Source organism: Camponotus vicinus, unplaced genomic scaffold, assembly GCF_025532165.1.
Source record: "Camponotus vicinus isolate PSW18456_S1 unplaced genomic scaffold, iyCamVici1.0 SCAF_1, whole genome shotgun sequence".
NCBI classification, from domain to species: Eukaryota; Metazoa; Arthropoda; class Insecta; order Hymenoptera; family Formicidae; genus Camponotus; species Camponotus vicinus.
The window spans coordinates 21,433-40,152 of NW_028141945.1; the positions used below are offsets into that span (position 1 = coordinate 21,433).

At 41.1% G+C, this 18,720-nt stretch overlaps 2 protein-coding genes across 8 annotated transcripts in view; both read right to left on the reverse strand.

Annotated features, from left to right (window-relative positions):
• Nucleotides 1–565: 565 nt before the first annotated feature.
• Nucleotides 566–18,720, reverse strand: part of LOC145967171 (uncharacterized) — a 39,351-nt gene continuing 21,196 nt past the window's right edge. For all 6 annotated transcript variants that reach the window (XR_014437308.1, XM_083091843.1, XM_083091839.1 and 3 more), the window contains one exon: nucleotides 566–2,739. Coding sequence is in view for 5 of the 6 variants with exons in the window: in XM_083091843.1 (XP_082947969.1) it covers nucleotides 790–1,995 (1,206 nt within the window). In the remaining variant the exon portion in view is untranslated. The remainder of the gene's footprint in view (nucleotides 2,740–18,720) is intronic.
• LOC145967213 (uncharacterized) lies at nucleotides 8,809–12,181 on the reverse strand. 2 transcript variants are annotated; one of them, XM_083091880.1, is made up of 3 exons: nucleotides 9,569–12,181; nucleotides 9,106–9,490; nucleotides 8,809–9,036 (listed from the first exon to the last, which is right to left on the reverse strand). In XM_083091880.1, coding segments are annotated over exons 1-3 (483 nt in total). In that variant the 5' UTR covers nucleotides 9,665–12,181; the 3' UTR covers nucleotides 8,809–9,034. The 2 variants fall into 2 exon arrangements, with proteins under 2 accessions (XP_082948006.1, XP_082947997.1); XM_083091871.1 differs by having other exon boundaries at nucleotides 8,818–9,490; nucleotides 9,569–12,177.

Consider the following 18,720-nt stretch of genomic DNA (forward strand, 5'->3'; position numbering starts at 1 on the left):
CACTATTCTACATATTTAGTATTGAAGGCATCGATCGTTGAGCGATTCAATCGCACGCTGAAAAACGACATGTGGAAGATGTTTACGCTAAACGGATCTTACAAGTGGATCAGCGCGTTGCCGCGACTCGTATCGGATTACAACGCGCGCAAGCATCGAACGATCGGTATGCGACCCGTCGACGTTACCCCCGCGGTCGCTGAAAGACTCTTGGCTACTGTGTATAACCGTGTAAATATCGCGGGTCCGGCAAAATTCAAAGTAGGTGACTCGGTACGCGTTAGCAAGTACAAGACAATTTTTGAGAAAGGTTACACACCAAATTGGACAACCGAAGTGTTTAAAATTGTAAAAGTGCAGCATACTAATCCCGTAAGCTATCTACTTGAGGATTATCGCAAAAAACCTATCGCTGGAGCGTTCTACGAGCATGAGTTGCATCGCGCGAATTATCCGGACGTGTATCTCGTGGAGAAAGTACTGCGTAGGAGGGGTGACGAGGTTTACGTGAAATGGTTGGGATTTGACAATTCGCACAATTCTTGGATACATAAAGACAATGTGATTTAATTCATACAGTGTTTATTTTTAATTTTCTGGAAAAATATATGTGTATAACATATATAATATTTGAAAAATGAAAATATACATAAAAATCCTTATCAATATTCCTTGCGATAGTACATGTATTTTTAATATAAGATGTATGAGATATGCATTACATAAAAATATATGAAATATAAAAATACAAAAATCTTTATTAATATTTCTTTCACACACACACACATTTTACAATGGTATCTTATAATGCCCCCACGGTAGCGTATCGGTGGTTTCGGGTACGATATATCGCTTGTCGTCGTACGGACTCAGAGCAATTATCGTCTCGCGGACGGTATACACTTTGTGCAATTTTGATCTTATACATGACTGCTGGCGCGTCATTTCAATTTCTTCTTTCAAACACCGCGTGTAATCGTCGAAGGTTATATTACGCGCTACGACATTACTTTTGACGCCTTTAACCTTCTTCGTATCCTTTTTCCCGTCCACTCTCACCGCATACATCTTTGCTCTAAGCCCGACGAATTCGGTCATTATCGCACCGTTATTTTCATCCTTCATTAAACTCAGTACTTTTTTATTCACGAGCGGTATACCGTACGCTTTATCAATTGGATAATCGCTCGTATCAAATCGGTTGATATCGCGCTTCATGTTTTCATATACATCGACGCATTCGATGTGATATATTAGACTATCTGTGTCGGTGTACATTACCCGGCAGTTGTCGTGATACAGAGGAAACATGTACTCATGGTGAAATTCGTACAAGCACGTTTTAGAAATGTCTAGTATGCACATGCCGACATAGATTGGTTTATAAAATTTTACTTCTAGTTTGCGTAACTCTATGGCAACCAGATTCTCCGAAAAAATATTTCGACTATGGAAATTTGGTTTCGCTATCATTGCTTCTGCGCCGTATCGTCCGTCCCACTTTGTTAATAATTTTACGTCAACACGATTACGCACATTTTCCATCGTCTTGCCAAATACCGCGTTATTCATCAGTTTATATAAGTTTTTTTCAAAATCATTTTTCACGAGTGTTCTAAACTGTGTATTTAATTCGATATAACTGCGAAGCCACGGAGATTGTGTAAATTGTAATACGCGAAGGCCGTGTCGCGTACATTGCTGTAGATTACGGTAGTGTATCACGTAACGCTTCTTATCGTATAATATTGCGAGGAGTTTGTCTTGCCGCTTGCCGGGCGGCTTGTCGCGTGTCGGACAAAACGGAAGGTCAGTGTGCGTATCGTGAAGATGTTGCGGGTACTCGAGATCGACTTCGAGGATATAGCCTGTAGGCGAATCTAACGCGATCGATGCTACGTCAAAATTCGACACGTCGTCGACCCATCGAAAATCGGCATAGGGCAACGGTTGACACATTGCCCATCCGTACAAATTATTTACATCGAAATACATCAAGTACGACGATGGTTTCAATGGATCGTACGATTGTTACATGTACTTGTTATTAGCGCGCGCGTATCTGTCAGAACACTGACTCAGACCACCGCGTATACCGCGTTCGATAAACATGACCATGTCGATGTCGGTAAGCAATTCGAACGTAATCTTTGTGTGCTTTAACATAGTATCCCACGTGTATCCGGGAAGAGTATAATAATACGCGGGGTCGAGTCCGTAACTTTTGATGCAACTATCGCGAAAGTTTTCAAAAATATCGGCTAATAACAAGACATCGATTTTAAGATATAAATCGCTATATTCGCCTAGCGTTCGAATGGAGAATCGCGTCCAGATGTTCTCGGCGTGCGCGTAATCGCTCTCGGATATAGTTTCACCGGTTAAGGAACTGTAAAATGATTCGCGCGGTGGTAAACATGTATCTTGCAACTTGTCAACGGAATGGATGTATTCGTATGGAAACACACCTTTTCGTGTTAATAAATTGAAGTTTTCTGCAGATAAATTTTGAAATTCTGATTTTAAAATTTTGAGTTTGTCTTTGTCTAGATAAGATGCTAATTTGTCGAGACTTGCCGTAAGAAATTTGTATGAATCAATAAAACATAATTTTACTTTGAACGATAACCACTTGTCCTTATCGCTCGGTAACCGGATAGCGCAGTCGTTCATCTTTCCGCAGGCTATCTGCAGGTATGTAACTGCAACTTGTCGTCCGAACCAAAGTAATGCAAGCATCTATAAAAGAAAAGAAAATTTTTTAAAAAATTAAAGATTTATATACAATTTGCTACATAACTGTTGTGCCCGCGCCGTGGGGGCGGGACTTCAGGGTTATTCGCCCAAAGGATTAGGACCCAGGCAACAAATGTAAACACTCCGTACTTGATAGTAAAGGAATATATTTCGGTCGTTCTTCTTACACTGGCCTTACACTACTCTTGTGTTTGTCTTATACGCTAGGGTTAAGCGTAACGAGCCTACTTTAATCAACGCGGCGGCTTATATTGTGGATGACTTCAGATTTCTTTCTGCCACCCCGTCGTGGTGATTGGTTTATATATCGTTGGGTACAGGAAGGATGAGGTGTCCCTGGGCCGGAGCGCGGTTCGTGCTCCGTTTTGTTATGCTTATTCAGCTTTGGCCGTGACTTGCTTTTCTTTTCGTCACGTTTTATTTTTATTTCTTAATATCTTAATATCTTATTTCCTAATCTCTTTCTTTTAGTTTAATTAAATTATTATTTCGTCGGGTTACGACATAACTTATAATTATTTAAATTATACACACCGGTCACAGATATATTTCTTATGGTCCTTTTTGCTTAGTTGAGCTCACGAGCCGGGATAAGTTCTTGATCCAAGCGAAATGCCCGACGCTGTTGCCGTCTTCCACATACAACAGGTTGACGTGTTTATCCCGTTTCTGCTCCGAAAGACGTACCGGGACAATGCTGTTTTCTTTCTCGATGCTGTAGACGTTGATCGAAATATCGTTGACAAGTTCAAATTTTTTTAGTTGGTTCAACGTCATCGGAAACTCAATATTTTGTACATTTAACACCGTCGTATAGTGGGGATATGAAGATTCCCGATTCGTGTCTCTTTCAGCGGGATATAGAGCGGCCACCACTGCCCACGCGAAACACGCATTGTCTTTGGATTGTACATTAATTACAGCTCTCTTCATCATAATTTCTCGCGGCAATTTAATATAACATCCCGCGCGCATAGGATTATACTTATTTATATTTACAGTTAAATTTTATATTCGCGACAATGCCCAGCCACTATTGCGTTTCTGAAATTCTTCCAGCGATGCTAGAGTGGGTTTGATAACGCGACGCTCGTACCACTCGTGTAAATCGGATGTGCGAAAGAGTTCACAGTTTCTTGTATTGGTACTTTTATTTGCGCGCTTATCACCCGACACAAATTAACCATTTAATATAGTGTTCACTTTTACACTGTTGTGTCTTCTTATAATGTCCTGCACATGTTCTATCACAATGTCTTTGGCGTCATCGAGAAATTGACGAGGTTCGATATGGTTTGCGTTAATCACAGCACCGGTCAGAATACGGTTATCGAACGCGGTATCAATCTCGCGCCACACAAGTTTTGATGCGCGCTACATCTGGCACCCGCGTTATTGTCGCCACTGTAATTACCACCACTGGGCATAAACTGTCTCTGCAATCGAGTCTTTGCACCTTTGAGTCGCGCGATCCGAGCAATCAACGATTGTCGATTCCCGATCGATAATCGTAGTCGTTTGATCCGACTTTGCTCTTCCAGCGACTCGATGTACTCGTTGCATCGTTGTAGCCATGCAAAATATTCACCCAAGGTGGCAATTTGGTTGGATCGCTTCACCAGGTCGCATTCAGTCTGTTCGATGTTTTCCATTTTTTTTCTTTTTTCTTTTTTTTCCTGTCTTTTTCACACTTTTAACACACTATGTCACAGTTTTCTATGCACACATACATTGCATAATCGCGCAAAAATCTTTCTAACAGAATATCGCTATACTCTGACAACCGATGTGTCGATGCGCGTTCAAATCACGTACTGTGACTTGATGCGCTTCAATCTTCCCTGTATTTCGTCTAAACCTGTTTTTATCTTTGTGTAAAATAAATAAGTATGGTGTATCATAATAATCATTTATTTACATCTCAGAAAGAATTCATTCTCTCTCACAAGCGCGGCAAGGGCACAAAGCAGCCGAATATCGGCGCTGATACGTTGCAATTCTTCCTAGAAAAAATATGGAAAATAATTCTGGGTCGGCTCTAATATCCAATCCTCTTCAAATACCGCTGTTTATCAATCGGACATCGGTTTATGATTGTTTATACTTGTCATAAAACATCCAACACGTCCCCAAGCGTCCCCCGCCCCGCGCCTCCGTATTATGATTTGATATGTTTCAATCCTCCTCCTTATATATTTCGTCCAATCCTTTCTCATCTTTTGAATGTGAGAAGCGAAGGTACAAAGCAGTCGAACATCAAAAAGAAAAAAAAAGGGAGGGATCCAAGATCCAATCCTCTTCAAAGGAATACTGGTGTTTATATTGTTTATGTTAAAAATATATATAATGAAGAGGAGTCTGCTGCACTAGAGTGTCATTTCTTTCGTTGCTCTTCTGTGTTTCGGTGGTCTTGTGCAATGGCTGAAGAAAACGTAATTATCATCGACGACGGATGATGATGATTATTGGATGGATCCAGTTGTGGCGGAGAGGATGGAGATAGAGAGAGAAGAGAGAGAGAGGAGAGAGAGAGGAGAGAGATGGAAGATGATGGATCTGATATAGAACCCTTGGCGAAGGACAGTGATTACGATAGTGACAATAGTGACGATATTCTTGATGAACGGTTACAAAAGAAACAGCGAGATTTAAGCATACCTGAAATAATGACATACAATGAAGCAACAAAGATATGTTGCATTTCCTATTACTATATGGAAAATGGATCAAAATATTGTACCGAATGCTTTCTAGAAGATCCGTCAGTTTGAAAAAACTAGTTCTGTTCGAGAACATAGAACCATAGCTTATGTTCATTTGGAAAATATGTCATGCAAAGGGTGCAGAAAATGTTTGAATCAAATATTGCCCTGCAACATGTGCCCTATTTGCATAAATTAAAATAGATGAGTCATGGATAACATTGTAAGTATCTTTTAATTTATTATATATCAAAAGTATCTTAAAATAAATTATTAAATAATTTAAACTAATGAAATGCATATGTTTTCTTCTGTTTTCAGAAACAGCTTCCCCAACATAGCCCGACGGCCTATTTTATATATTATTATTTTTCTTTTATATTGTATACTTTATTTTATTAAACTCACACATTTAAACAAATTATATATATTTTTAATTGTAACAAAAGAATTGCAATTATTTGCACGCCTTTCCCTTGCGCTCCAATCCTTTGCGTGCTCTCGCATTAATTATAAGTCTCGCTATCGTTCTCTCTCGTACGCGTTCTTTTCGCACGCGATATTATCGTTCTCTCTCACACGCGCGGCAAGAGTACAAAGCAGCCGAACATCGGTGCTGATACGTTGCAATTCTTCCTAGAAAAAATATGGAAAATAATTCTGGCCCTAATATCCAATCCTCATCAAATACCGCTGTTTATCAACCGGACATCGGTTTATGATTGTTTATACTTGTCATAAAACATCCAACACAAGCGTCCCCCGCAGCCCCCGCGCCTACGAAATCCCCTCCGTCCCGCGTGACGTCATTCCCCCGCGCCACCGAAAACCCCCTCCATCCTGCGTGACGTCATTCCCCCGCGCCGCTGAGATCCCCTCGCACCTCACCCCCCCCTGAGATCCCTGCGTTAGAACCGGTTCTGTATACCTACTAATCAATTATTTTAAATCTTTGGAAAAGTTATTTATCGTAATTTATTATAACTACTGTAATGTATATAGGACGCGACCTTGCAAACGATGCATTCAGAGAATCAAATTAATACGTATTCCTAGAAAACTTTCTAATGAAGACCACCCTGGTTCGCGAAAATCCCTTTCATAGAGTAAGACAAAGAATTCGTTCTTAAAACTCAGTCATAAATTACCTCTACTACTCAATTTCAAAAGTATATAAAAAAACTTCCAACAACGGAGAGTTAACGTACTCATAGATTCTCTAGAACTTCTCTAGACTTTAGACTTAGACTTACTTAGACTCGTTCAGATTCTCACTCACGTTATTACCTCGTGTCCGGCTCACTATCTTTCGAAGTTCAAGTCCAGACTCGCGCTGTAAAACACTAGATCACATCAATTCAGAATAAAGAATTCAAAATTCATATAACAGTGTACTTCTTTAATCATCATCAGTGAAGAAAAATCCAATTCAAACTAGTTAATTATCTTAAGGTTTTACCCCCTTAACCGCAAGAAAAACGCACAACTAAGACGTTCTGCAGAACTCATAAAAATTGTTGGAAGATCCTGTCTTACGGGACCAGTTGATCGAAATTACCAGAATGTGACACAATAACTGTCTATATTATTTAAGTAATTACAATAATTACTTTTGGAAACACTTCATAACAGATATTGATTAAAGGGCCTAGGGGGATAAGCATGTAAAAGTTGCCCCCGCCCGTATCAAGTCGAGATTGGCATCATAGATTAGCATCTATGTGTCTAAAAAATCCTGTAAATATCAACCTTAAAATTGCATTTTTGTAGGAGTTATGGAGAGGGAAAGCAAAATCAAAAAAGTGATTTTTTTCGAAAACGACTGAACCGATTTTGATGAAAAAAATATATGTTATGAACATCAACAAGACTATTTTAAGAATAAATTAAAAAAAAAATTCTGACCAAAAATACGAGTAAAAAAAATTTTTGAATTTTTCAAAATTTTTTTTGAGGTTATGTTTTAGAGATACACCTCCAATTTTTTTTTTTTTAAATCTTAAAATGTCTGCTTTAACATCTATTTTTTCCAAATTTTTCGTAGAGGTACTTCATGGCGAAAAATGATGAAAATCATGCATGCGGCGCGGTACCACGCTTTCACAGCACACTCTTGCTCCAGGCGCGTATATCGAATGTTCTAGTCTGGTTAGTATGCTGGATTCTTGAATTATTTTACTACAAAGTTAGTAGAAATGACAGAAAGAGATTTGAAAATCTTATTCACCGGTTCATACCAACTCAGTCAAGCCATATCATATTTGGCAGAAATGGTTGACAAAGATGGTAAACTAAAAATTGAGTATGTTAAAGATCAGTCAAATGTACTCAAATTGAAAGTTCCATCAGTAGTGTGTCTAGGCCGGTTCTAACCCAGGGGCTCCGAGGGGGGGTGAGGGGCGAGGGGGAACCGCGGGCGGGGGGTGACGTCACGCGGTGGGGGGCGTCACGCGGGGATGGCGTCACGCGGGGGGGGTCACGCGGGGGGGTGACGTCACGCGGGGCTGATGACGTCACATGCGGGGGATGATGACGTCACGTGCGGGGAGTGACGTCACGTGCGGGGGATGACGTCACGTGCGGGGGATGATGACGTCACGCGGGGATGATGACGTCACATGCGGGGATGATGACGTCACGCGCGGGTAGGGGGGATCCGCGGCACGACCGGTGGACGAGGGGGTCCGCGCGGGGAAGGGGGATCCGCGGCGTGAGCGATGGACGAGGGGGTCCGCGCGGGAAGGGGGGATCCGCGGCGTGAGCGATGGACGAGGGGGTCCGCGCGGGGAAGGGGAATCCGCGGCGTAAGCGATGGACGAGGGGGTCCGCGCGGGTAGGGGGGATCCGCGGAAAGAAGACGGTGGTGTGAGAAGAATACTGCGCTACGTGTGGGAAAAGGATAGCGCTAAGTGTGTGTGTGTGTGAAGAGGACAGTGCGACAAGGATGACATCAACGTGCGACAAGGATGGCGTCAACGTAGGACAAGGATGATGCATTGTAAGATGCCACATAGGTGGGAGCAGGACGACGCAAAGGTAAGTGAGTGATAGCGACGAGCATATGAATGAGAGAGAACGATAATAGCGCGAAGAGAACGCATACGAAAGAGAACGATAATAGCGCGAGAACAACGTGTGCGAGAGAGAACGATAATAACTAAGATAACGCGTGCGAGTGAGAACGAAGATATCGCGAGACTTACAACTAACGCGAGACTTATTGTTGGAACGATAGCGCGTACGAAAGAGAGAGAACGATATCGCTATACTTACAACTAGCGCAAGAGAGACGCAAAGGATGGGAACGCAAGGAGAGGCGCGTAAATAAATACATTTCTTTTCAATACTAAATATAACATTTATTTTAAAATGTGTGCGTGTATTATACAATTTGTGTGTGTGTGTCTAATAAAATAATAATATAATAATATAAAATTTAAAATTTAAAAAATATAATAAAAATATAAAATTTAAAAAATATAATAAAAAATATATAATATATATATAAAAAATATAAAATATAAAAAAAGATATATAAGGGGGAGGGGGCGATGCGCCGGGCTAAAGGCAGGCCGCTCTTGAAACAGAAAAAAAATGATGTGTTAATAGAAATATATTACAATAAGATTTATAAAAAAACACTTACATCTATCGATCCATTCCTGTTCCTCCATTCCTCTTTCCTCCTCCTCCTGCTCCTCATTCTCCTCTTCTCTTTCCCCATCCTCCTCTTCCTCCTCTTCTCTTTCCCCATCCTCCTCTTCCTCCTCTTCTCTTTCCTCTTCCTCATCCTCTTCTCTTTCCTCTTCCTCCTCCTGCTCCTCTTCTTCTATGACCCATTGTTCCTCTATTTCTTCGTGGGGCTCTTCCCCGAAGAGCCGCCGCAGGTCGAAAATATCTTCGACCTGGTGACTCTCCGGGGTGTCGCCCCACATATATGAAAAGTGGCTTCTCCTAGCCCGACCCACCGTCCGCACCCATTGCCTCCATTCAATGTTTATGAAGCCCGGTATCCGGACTTCATCCTGAAACTATATCAAAAATATTTATTTAAAAATACACAATTTTTACAATTTTTATAAAATAATCATAATACATTCAATACTTACATTCCACAGGAACGTCAGCTTCAGGAACACGATGCACAGAATGTCAAATAATTTTTTCTTCCAATCCGGATAGATGTTCGTTTGATCCATATCCATTTTTATTTATTTTTTTTCGGCTCTTCTCGTACACGGTTCAGAACTTATGACGAGGCAACGAGGTCTCGGTACGGGGTTTTATAGTAGAGATGTAGCATTATCACCATGTTAAAAACGCATCGTAAGACAAAAGTATGGTTCCATGCAACTCAGCGTGGTATATAATATAATATTAATATTATCATATCGCGACTTTGTGAGGAGACAACGAGGTCTCGGTACGAAACTTTAGAATAAGGACGTATCATTATCGCTTTATCAAAAACGCATCGTAAGACAAAAGTATGCATGATATAACATTATAATATAATGTGTCAACCCTGCTCGAACGGTTATCGAACGGAAACGAACGCAAACGAACGCCCGTCGAACGGCTATCGAACGGTCATCGAACGGAAACGAACGATCGTCGAACGGAAACAAACGCCCGTCGAACGGTCATCGAACGCAAACGAACGCTCGTCGAACGATCATCGAACGGAAATGAGCGACTGTCGAACGCAAACGAACGCTCGTCGAACGGTCATCGAACGGAAATGAACGACCGTCGAACGGCTATCGAACGGTCATCGAACGCAAACGAACGACTGTCGAACGCAAACGAACGCTCGTCGAACGGTCATCGAACAGCAATTGAACGGCTATCGAACGGTCATCGAACGGAAACGAACGACTGTCGAACGCAAACGAACGCTCGTCGAACGGTCATCGAACGGAAATGAACGACCGTCGAACGGTCATCGAACGGAAACGAACGCTTGTCGAACGGAAATGAACGCCCGTCGAACGGAAACGAACGCTCGTCGAACGGAAACGAACGATCGTCGAACGGAAATGAACACCCGTCGAACGGAAACGAACGCCCGTCGAACGGAAACGAACGATCGTCGAACGGAAATGAACGCCCGTCGAACGCCCGTCGAACGGAAATGAACGCCCATCGAACGGAAACGAACGACTATCGAACGGAAATGAACGGTTGTCGAACGGAAATCAACAGCTATCGAACGAAAACTATATTCAATTATCAAATATTTAAATATTTTATCATATACCACAATATAGTATCGAAATACAATATCTGCGGCAGCTGTGTCACGTACGGAAACACGATACTGCACACGTACATAGATAGAGATGAGGAAAGAAAGGAGAGAATAAGAAAGACGATAAAAATATATTGCATCATCAATTTATTATAAATATGGATTCGACGAATCATTATCATGATGTTTCAACCACCAATTATAAATCTTAAATACATTTTCTAAAGCGCAATTTTTTACATGATTTTCACAACGTACAGTATTCTTAATATCTAACTTATTTAAAGAAGCTACATCCTCATAGTCTGCATCCAAAGTTTCGATAATCACATCGTTTCTCGCATCATTGTCCAGTATATCAGCTAACCATTGTCGTTTTTCATACCCTTTAACGTACACGAGAGATGACGCATCATCATCCTCCCCCGTTGCACCCATCACCGCCGTCGTAATTAAACGTTTCGATTTCCAATACGAAACGTGTCCATCATTCCACGATAATCCATGGTGATTTTTCATCAACCATAAAACCTGACATCTCTCAGATTTTGTGAGAATGTGCCATGGTTCGGGACATGTAAAAATGTAATGAGAAAGTATGGATCCCTTTCTCAGAACAGCAGCTTCCTTCACGACAAAATTTTTGTCAACGATAAATCCTTGTAGATCCACAAACGTTGGCACAGCCATGATGACAAGATTTGATCGCAGACTGATGTCGATCGTCAAACATCTCAATCTTTTATATTTTTTCATATGCAATGGAGGGGATATTTGCTGACTTATGTAATTTTGCGGACTACATTGGTCAATGGATTATATTCAACAACCCGATCGTGCAAGATGAGACAATAGGCGGTAGTATTCGCCGGTATATTTTCCCTGCATTCAAACTCTATTCTCACGTCCACGATAGCAGTTTTGACAGACTCGTTTTGTCGCGAGCAATCAATGACCGCGAGAGGACCGCAATGTAGAAACTTTGAAATGGTTAATAGCGTGGTGCTGTTATCGCATCCGTAATAAGATTTGCGAAAACGAGAGTACATGTCGAATAGAACGGCGAATCTATTTTTTTCAAAATCTAAATTTAAATCATCGTAGGGATAAAATTCCGAGTTTAAATAGAGTTTAACGTTGGTCAATTTGCAGTCATCGAACAATGTAACATCTTGTGGCACTGAATTCTTTTTACCAGTTTGCAATGCAAAGATCACGTATCGTGGTTTCTCTAGCTGGGAGGCGGCTTTCACGGTCCATGAATACTTAGTCGTGCTATGCAGCAGAGGAAATTCGTATAGATCCCAAGATCGGAAACTCATGTTCAAGTATCGTCCGCTTTCCAACATTCGCAACATCGACAATTTATTAATCTCGTTTAATATTACATGAGGCATACGCCACTGTATCTTGAGTAATTCAATCTCTGCTTCCGACGATGGATGTCCGAATAGACAATTATTATCGTTGCGCGAACGTATCAAAATCAATTCGTGACGAGCGTTAATCACAACGCGTTTATAATCTTCGCAAAATCCCAGCAACATGTTGAGCGGTACGCAATAGTTGAAATAATTTTTGTCACCGTTGTACGTCAAATCCCACGCAGCGTTCTTCAAGTTTATACTTTTCTGGTGCGTTAGAGAGACATAATTTTTGAGCGTCGAAGTTATTCCAACATTTCTGTTGCGATCAATCTCTACTCCATCGAGTTCGTATCGAAGCTCATCAAACATGAATGCGGCGCAATTGTTTCCCAATACAACCTTCATTTCGTCATTCGCTTTACGCACATTAAACCTTCCCTCGATGTAAAGAAAGCTTTCGCACGGTAACGTGTACAAATCCTGATGTTGTATAGGTATTCGTATCTCATCGCTGTATCCAAGCGTCGTATTGGCATACGGATTGTACGTATGAGTCTCAATCTTGACGATGCGATCGTCAAAGATTGGCTCACCTCCGATATTCAAAATATCAATCATTCTTTTCGTACGATGAATCCCAATGATTTTAAAAATTCACGATTCAATGCGCTCAGCTTCTTCTCAACGGCTATCTTATTAATGTCACCCGATACCGCAATAGTATTGTCCCTCGTAAAAGTATTGTCTCTCGCGTGCTTCGTTTCGTTCAGCACGAGCATACTATGTTTGTCGCCGCCGTATATGCAATCTTACGGTAATTTCCTCTCCTCGAAAATCGAGTAATCGACCTCTTTGATCCACAATACGTATCGTTAAATCCGTAATGCTCCGTACGATGATCGGCAGGTAAATGATCTGTGCCGGCGTTTCCGATATCTTATATCCTGGTGGTACGCTCGGTGAAAATTCATGTATTGTGTGTACGCGCATGCCATTGCTGTACGCACCAGTAGTCACGTTACATTCTATACGAATAATATTTACGTTTATAATATTAACCGGTTCGTCCGATTCGTACCACTCGCGAGGTTGCAATATACGATTCGATGAGAATCCAAGCAAGGATCCTACATTGTCGGGTTTGGTAAAGTTTATTCTGTAGGCACATTTGATTTCGCTCTTTAGCGTGCTATGATTGGCGCGGAGCGCTATTGGATATTCCTCATCATAATCGTTTTCAACATCTCTGGAAAGGTGTTCATCTTGCAAAATTGCGCGTTTGAGATAGTCATTTATAGCGTGCAATTCGTACGATCCTTCAGGAATCGTAATTTCTTTGTCGTCGTTGCCAAAGTAAAATTTATTATTCGAAAAATTTACGTTTGGAATCGTATGATAAGTTTCAAAATCCGTTAATCCAAGCTCGTAATCGGCATCAGTCAAATCTATAGCGGGAAAATAGCTTATAGCGAGAACGCTGCTTCTGCCAGTCAACGTAAGTGTCAGTGACATGTCGAACGAATACTGAGTCGTGACGATGGATTGTCAGGCTTTAAATTGATCGTCGACTGTTTGAAGAAATTTTAAACACAACTGTCCACAGATGCTCTGATTGTAACTTTGATAAGATGCATAATTGTATTCAATTTTCACTCGTCCGAAATATCGCACAAGTTCCTTGGGTGGTCGAAGGTTTCCAAAACTGTCGAAATATACGACACGATCTCCCCTCTTTGCGTACGCTACCCAATGAGTACCGGGACCATCAACGTCATCCAAATTGACGATACCGCTCTCGTTTCGTCGTACACCGCTTATTGGTAAATTATTGAGCATGAAAACACCTCTAAAGAACGGTATGTGCATACGTTTCACCAATTGTTCCAATTGCACGTTAGTTGTCGCACCCGTAGGCATTTTTAATGTTTTTTCGACGTTTTTTTTTTCTCTTAGACTTTGTTGAGAATCCCTGTCCACGCTTGTACGGAGCGAGATAAAGTCCGCGACCTTCCATAGCGCGATTGTGACGCTGCAACTCTTCCAGCTGACGTTGCGCCGCCTTGCTATCGTTTACCGCCTTTGCGATTCCCGCCGCACCGCCGGCCAAAGAACCGACAACTCCCAACAACGGTAAAAGTGGTAAAATACCACCGAGTTTCGCTACTGGAAGTATTCGTTTTTTCCTCCTCTTTGTCGTCGATGGCTTTTTCATCCCCATGCCGAGTTTTGTCTTTGCCTTCATTGCCGCCCAAACAGTCGTAGCGGCTGCTCTTTCGCCAAGAGTCGAATCCCTCGCGGTAATGCGTTCTCGCGCTCTTGCAGCTAGTATGCGATCCGCGACGTGTCGTTGACCGAGGTCGTTGCTTCGCGAGTAAGCAATGTCATGCTCGCGTCCAATGGATTGATGCCTCGATCGCCTCTAGCCAATCGTTTCTCTAATCGAGTTCCCGGGCCGCAAAACTGATAACCGGGAATATGTAATTCGATGGGAAGCGCGTTTATCGCACGATTTAAGAGACCGCTACCTCTTACGATTCTCGCTGACATTCGTAGCAATCTTTTATTAACGGTGGCAAACCGTCGATGTGCGTTCGCTGCCACGGCTGATTGTAATGTCGCATGCACGAACGATATTGTCGAACCTCCGAATCAGCCTTTATATATTCTGGAAGCTTGTCCCACAATCGTTCCACGTAATCACCAAAATTTTGTAGTAAAACAATCTTTGGGATATACTGCAGTTGTTCGGCGGTAAGCCGGAAAATGTCTCTTTCATCCGACAGAAGGAGAAACATTTTGATACTGAACGGTTTCGAGTTGAGACACCTCTATAAATAGGTCTCCCCCCCTCGTGATCATTCGCAAAATTGATTCGAAAGAGAAAACATGCGGTTCGTGCGACAAGCGCGGATAATCAAAGTATCAAATTTCGACGATAGACTAATATCGGAGAAAAAAGTACGCAAGCATGGAAACATGCTACCGACTACTATACGCGGTATCGTTTGCGGCCCTTCAAACTGCGGTAAGACAAACGTGTTGATTAGTTTGATAGAAAGTCCGTACGGTGTACGTTTCGAGAACGCGTACGTATACTCGAAATCGCGTCAACAACCGAAATATAGATACTTGGAAAATTTATTAGCACCTATAGACGAAATTGGTTATTTCACATTCTCTAATAACAGCGATGTCATTCCACCGAGCGAGGCGCTTCCGAATTCCATCTTTATCTTTGATGACGTGGCATGTGACAAGCAAGATACGATAAGAGAATACTTTGCAATGGGTCGACACTCGAGCGTCGACTGTTTCTATCTTTGTCAAACGTATGCCAAGATACCTAGGCATCTTATACGCGACAATGCGAATCTTTTGATTTTATTTAAACAAGACGGCACAAACTTGAAACATGTGTACAACGATCATGTAAATACCGACATGTCTTACGACGATTTCCGCGCATTGTGTCAGAAATGTTGGCAACGCAAATATGGCTTCGTAGTCATTGATAAAGACAGCACGTTGATCAATCGACGATATAGAAGAGGATTTAATGATTTCGCGATACCGTAAAGCGATCAGTCGTCATCGACACATCGATCAAACATCATGAACAGCGATCGTGAAAAGATTGCGATAGAGATTGCAAAAATGAGCGAATCAATTCGCAAAAAATATCGCGCTTTGAAAACTGGTAAAATGGAGGAAGACGTTGCATTGGAAAGACAATTTAAGCCAATTACCGAACCTTTAAAACAGCTTATCGAAAATACTGTGGAATCTGATGCGCCGAAAATTGAACCATTGAGTTTAACGTTTGGAGAGAAGCACGAGGAAAAAATAAAAGAGTCGAAGCAAGGAATAAAGCGAGCACGGATAAATATGCCGATAAACGATTCGCCGATATATTCGACACCGAATCGATCGAAACGAAGGAAACAATTTTCTAATATGGCTACTGTTTCTACTCCGATAAAAGTACAACCGCGTCAAACAATACCATCCCCGTCCGTCGAAGAAATTTATGAGACTACGCCCGATTCATTTGTAACATCGGTCCGACATGAATTAGAAACGTCCGAAGGTCAGAAAACGTTCCGAGATCATTTTGGTCCACTAGCGCAAAAATATATAGGAGCTATCATGAGTGTTGATAAAAATAAGAGTATGGATTACGTCTACGGTGTTAAATTTACCAGCGAAGGAATGATGCTCGGTGATAAACGTTTCGATGTGGACATGGAAGATAATATAATTATCGATGGAATAAAATATACGGGATCCGAAGGTATCTACGATTTGATTTTTAGAAAATTTCCCAATCATAAAAAATACACTCAAGACGATTTGTATAAATATCAAAGTATATTAAAAGCAACAAATGCGCATAAACGTGACAACAAAGTTAATAATCCTATTAAAAGTAACAAAGGATACAAGTACAAATATATAATTGCACCATTATTCCCCGATAGAAAGGTGGGAAGAGGTATAGACGCGCCGCACACCATGACGCTAAGCGACAACATGATCGATTACGTGCATTGGAACGATCCCAACGAATTGGTAGATCGTTTGCGATTGCTGGACGCCTCGCGTCGAGCCGGCAACAATGCTCACGACAATGAAATCTTGTCAATTATCGAAGAACTTCGCGAGGCTGGCATTATTATAAATTAAACTATGCGTCAACGATACATGTCATTCGATCAAAGTTCTCGGTACCGAAATGTCGATTAATAAATTTGGATTATCGCTCGGAACGTCGAATAATTTGTACTATCAATGGAATGGATTATTGAGAAATTACGTTCGCGATAACGCTCTCTGCCAGACTACTACCGGCTTTGACGCAAGGTCGCGCAAGATTCAACGTGTAGCGCAACCGGAAACTGATACTGACGCCGTCAACAAACGATACGTGGATAAACTTTTGAGAGATCGACAGGGAGAAATTGAGCAAAAAATTATCACGCTTGAAACACACGTGCAGGCGCTACGAATAATGATGGACGAGATAAAGAATGTGTTGAGATATGCAACATCTGACTCGACACAGTAAACGAGAGATACTAATATCGCAATATTAATTATGCCTCGATCAAACGTGCGAAAGAAGATAAACACCTCCGAAAAGCGACAACTTGTCGAGGAACTACATGCTCCGGCGAGAAGAAATTTTCCACGAAGACGCGTCATTGTACGCGGATACGACGATCTGTGGCAGGCGGACGTGGTCGACATGCGTTCGTATTCTCGACTCAACAAGGGTCATAAATACATACTCACAGTTATCGATGTGTCGAGCAAGTATGCGTGGGCCGTACCGCTCAAGAGTAAGAGCGGAAACGAAATGTCCGAAACGATTGCAAAGATTATTGGAAACGATAAAAGGTGTCCGAAAAATTTTCAAACCGACAGAGGAAAAGAATTTTACAACGCGAGTGTGCAGAAACTCATGAAGAAACACAACATTAATCATTACTCGACGTATTCCATTATGAAAGCCTCGGTCGTGGAACGATTCAACCGTACTTTGAAAAACAATATTTGGAAAATGTTTACGCTCAACGGAAATTACAAATGGATCGACGAGCTATCTCGACTCGTTGCAGAGTACAATACGCGAAAACATCGCACCATCGGTATGAGACCTGCCGACGTCACTCCAGCGATCGCCGAAAAACTTTTAAATACGGTGTATAGCAACGTAAAAATTGCGGCTCCGACAAAATTTAAAGTAGGCGATTCGGTACGCGTAAGCAAATACAAGACCATCTTTGAAAAAGGTGTTTCACACCTAATTGGACGACCGAAGTTTTTAAGATTGTCGAGGTGCAGAAAACTAATCCCGCGACATTCATACTCGAAGATTCGCGTGGAGATCCCGTCGCTGGAGGATTCTACGAATACGAATTACAATGCGTCGCTAATCCCGACGTATATCTCGTGGAAAAAATTTTGCGGGAAAAGGGTGATGACGTATACGTGAAATGGTTGGGAATGGATAAATCATACAACTCTTGGATTCATAAAAATAGTGTATTATAAATATTTATTAAAATAATATACATATAAACTATATAAATAATTTAATATATAAATATTTAATAATATAAAAATATATAAAATGTATTAAATATAAAAATATATACATGGTTATGTACAAAATATACAATTAATAATAAATAAAATATACATTTATTTACAATGGTATTCTATAATGTCCCCATCCCTGGCGAAAATAAGAAACTTTATAAAGTGTTAACAACCGTTGAGTGAGGGTTTTCTGAGAGTTTATATGCTTTTCAAACTTTGTAAGAGCACTTACATAACGCTGTTGGGTTTTGAATGCTTATCAAACGCTGCAGTGTTGCAATTTTTATTCTACAAACTCTTTATATAATGTTACATGAAAGTTTTGCAATGCTGAGGTAACATTTTTCAGAGTACGTTCAGTAAACGTTGATACATCTTCGTGTACAGAGTTTACTCAGACTTTTCAAACGTTTACGATTACGCTATAACGTACAAACGTCTTTTAAACGCTGCAGTGTTGCAATTTTTGTTCTACAAACTCTTTACTAATCGTTTTTAAACTCTCGACGAACTTCCACAAACGTTCATGTAAACGCCAAAC